Source organism: Danio aesculapii, chromosome 4, assembly GCF_903798145.1.
Source record: "Danio aesculapii chromosome 4, fDanAes4.1, whole genome shotgun sequence".
In the NCBI taxonomy this organism is placed as follows: Eukaryota; Metazoa; Chordata; class Actinopteri; order Cypriniformes; family Danionidae; genus Danio; species Danio aesculapii.
In genome coordinates, this window is record NC_079438.1 from 6,785,966 (window position 1) to 6,787,402 (window position 1,437).

The 1,437-nt window shown below is 41.6% G+C and overlaps 1 protein-coding gene across 1 annotated transcript; it reads right to left on the reverse strand.

Moving 5' to 3' along the window:
* Nucleotides 1-295: 295 nt before the first annotated feature.
* Nucleotides 296-1,437, reverse strand: LOC130222682 (gastrula zinc finger protein XlCGF49.1-like). The gene has a single exon (XM_056455210.1). It carries the CDS (start codon nucleotides 1,435-1,437, stop codon nucleotides 742-744), a length of 696 nt encoding a protein of 231 aa, XP_056311185.1. The 3' UTR covers nucleotides 296-741.

The following is a 1,437-nucleotide window of genomic DNA, read 5'->3' on the forward strand; positions in this document are numbered from 1 at the left end:
TCACAACCTTCCTGTAGGCCATTTGGTTCACACCTTTTCAGATGCTGATACTTGTTTGCATATGTTGAAAAAATATATGTTTATAAAAAAATCTAAAACTCTTTCTTCACATTGTCATTATGGGGTATTGTGAGTAGAATGTTAAGGAAATAAATGAATTTAATGCATTTTGGAATAAGGCTGTAACATTAAAAAATGTGGAAAAAGTGAAGCGCTATGAGTACTTTCCGGATGCACTGTAGGGATGGCAAAAGGGAGATATTTGGCTCACTAAGAGCTCAACTATGATACCAATATAAAATGTTCAGTTTACCTAGGTTGTGTGTTTTTGGACTGGGGGGAAACATGGGAACCCAGGGGAAACCCAAGTCAGCACGGGGAGAATGAGCAATCTCCACACCAAAATGTCAACTGGTTTAGTAAGGACTTTAACCTGTGACATTCTTGCTGTGAGGCAACAGTGCTAACCGCTGGGCTGCCGTGTCGCCCAATCTAGAAAAGAGGGGTATTCTTCAAGACGAAGGTAACTGAGGTAAATCTACTCTGGGTATTTATAGTGAGTTAGGATTCATCTGATTGGTGAATCATGTGTTAGCTAATGCAGGACCATCATAAGCATGTGATCCTCTCGAAAGTAGTTTATAAATAAACTTCACGTGAATGAACAGCCAAACTATATTAAAAAGCTGCCGTTTTGATTATACCCGTATTTGTGTGGACAAGGCCTAAATTTTGAGGACTCTAATCACCATTGTGAAGCTTCATGTGAGTGCTGAGGATTCTTTTATGTTTAAAGCCCGTTCCACACTCACTGCATCTAAAACGATCCTCTCCTGAGTGAGTGTTCATGTGTTGCTTAATGGAGTCTTTGCGTGTGAGACTCTTTCCACACTGATCACATGTGAACACTATGGTTCCAGTGTGACCATCCATGTGGTTCATGAGGCTAGCTTTGGTCGTGAAGCTCTTTCCACACTGAGCACATACAAACGGCTTCTCTCTGGCGTGAATTACCATTTGGTGTTTGAGTGTGCTTTTATATGGGAAACTTTTACCACACTCTGTGCATGTGTAAGGTTTCTCTCCAGTGTGAATCCTCATGTGGGTGTCAAGGTTTTGTTTTTGAGAAAAACTTTTCCTACACTGTGTGCAAGTAAAACTTCTCTCTCCAGTGTGTGTTCTCATGTGGACTTCAAGGGTGCCATTTTGTTTAAAACTCTTTCCACACTGAGGGCAAGAGTAAGGCTTTTCCCCAGTGTGAATTCTCATGTGCTCTGCCAAGTTTCCTGTATTATTGAAGCTTTTTCCACACTGTTGGCATGTGTACGGCCTCTCTCCAGTGTGAATTCTAATGTGCGCTGCCAAGTTTCCTGCATGACAGAAGCTTTTTACACACAGGGGGCATGTATACGGCCTCTCTCCAGTGTGAATTCTCAT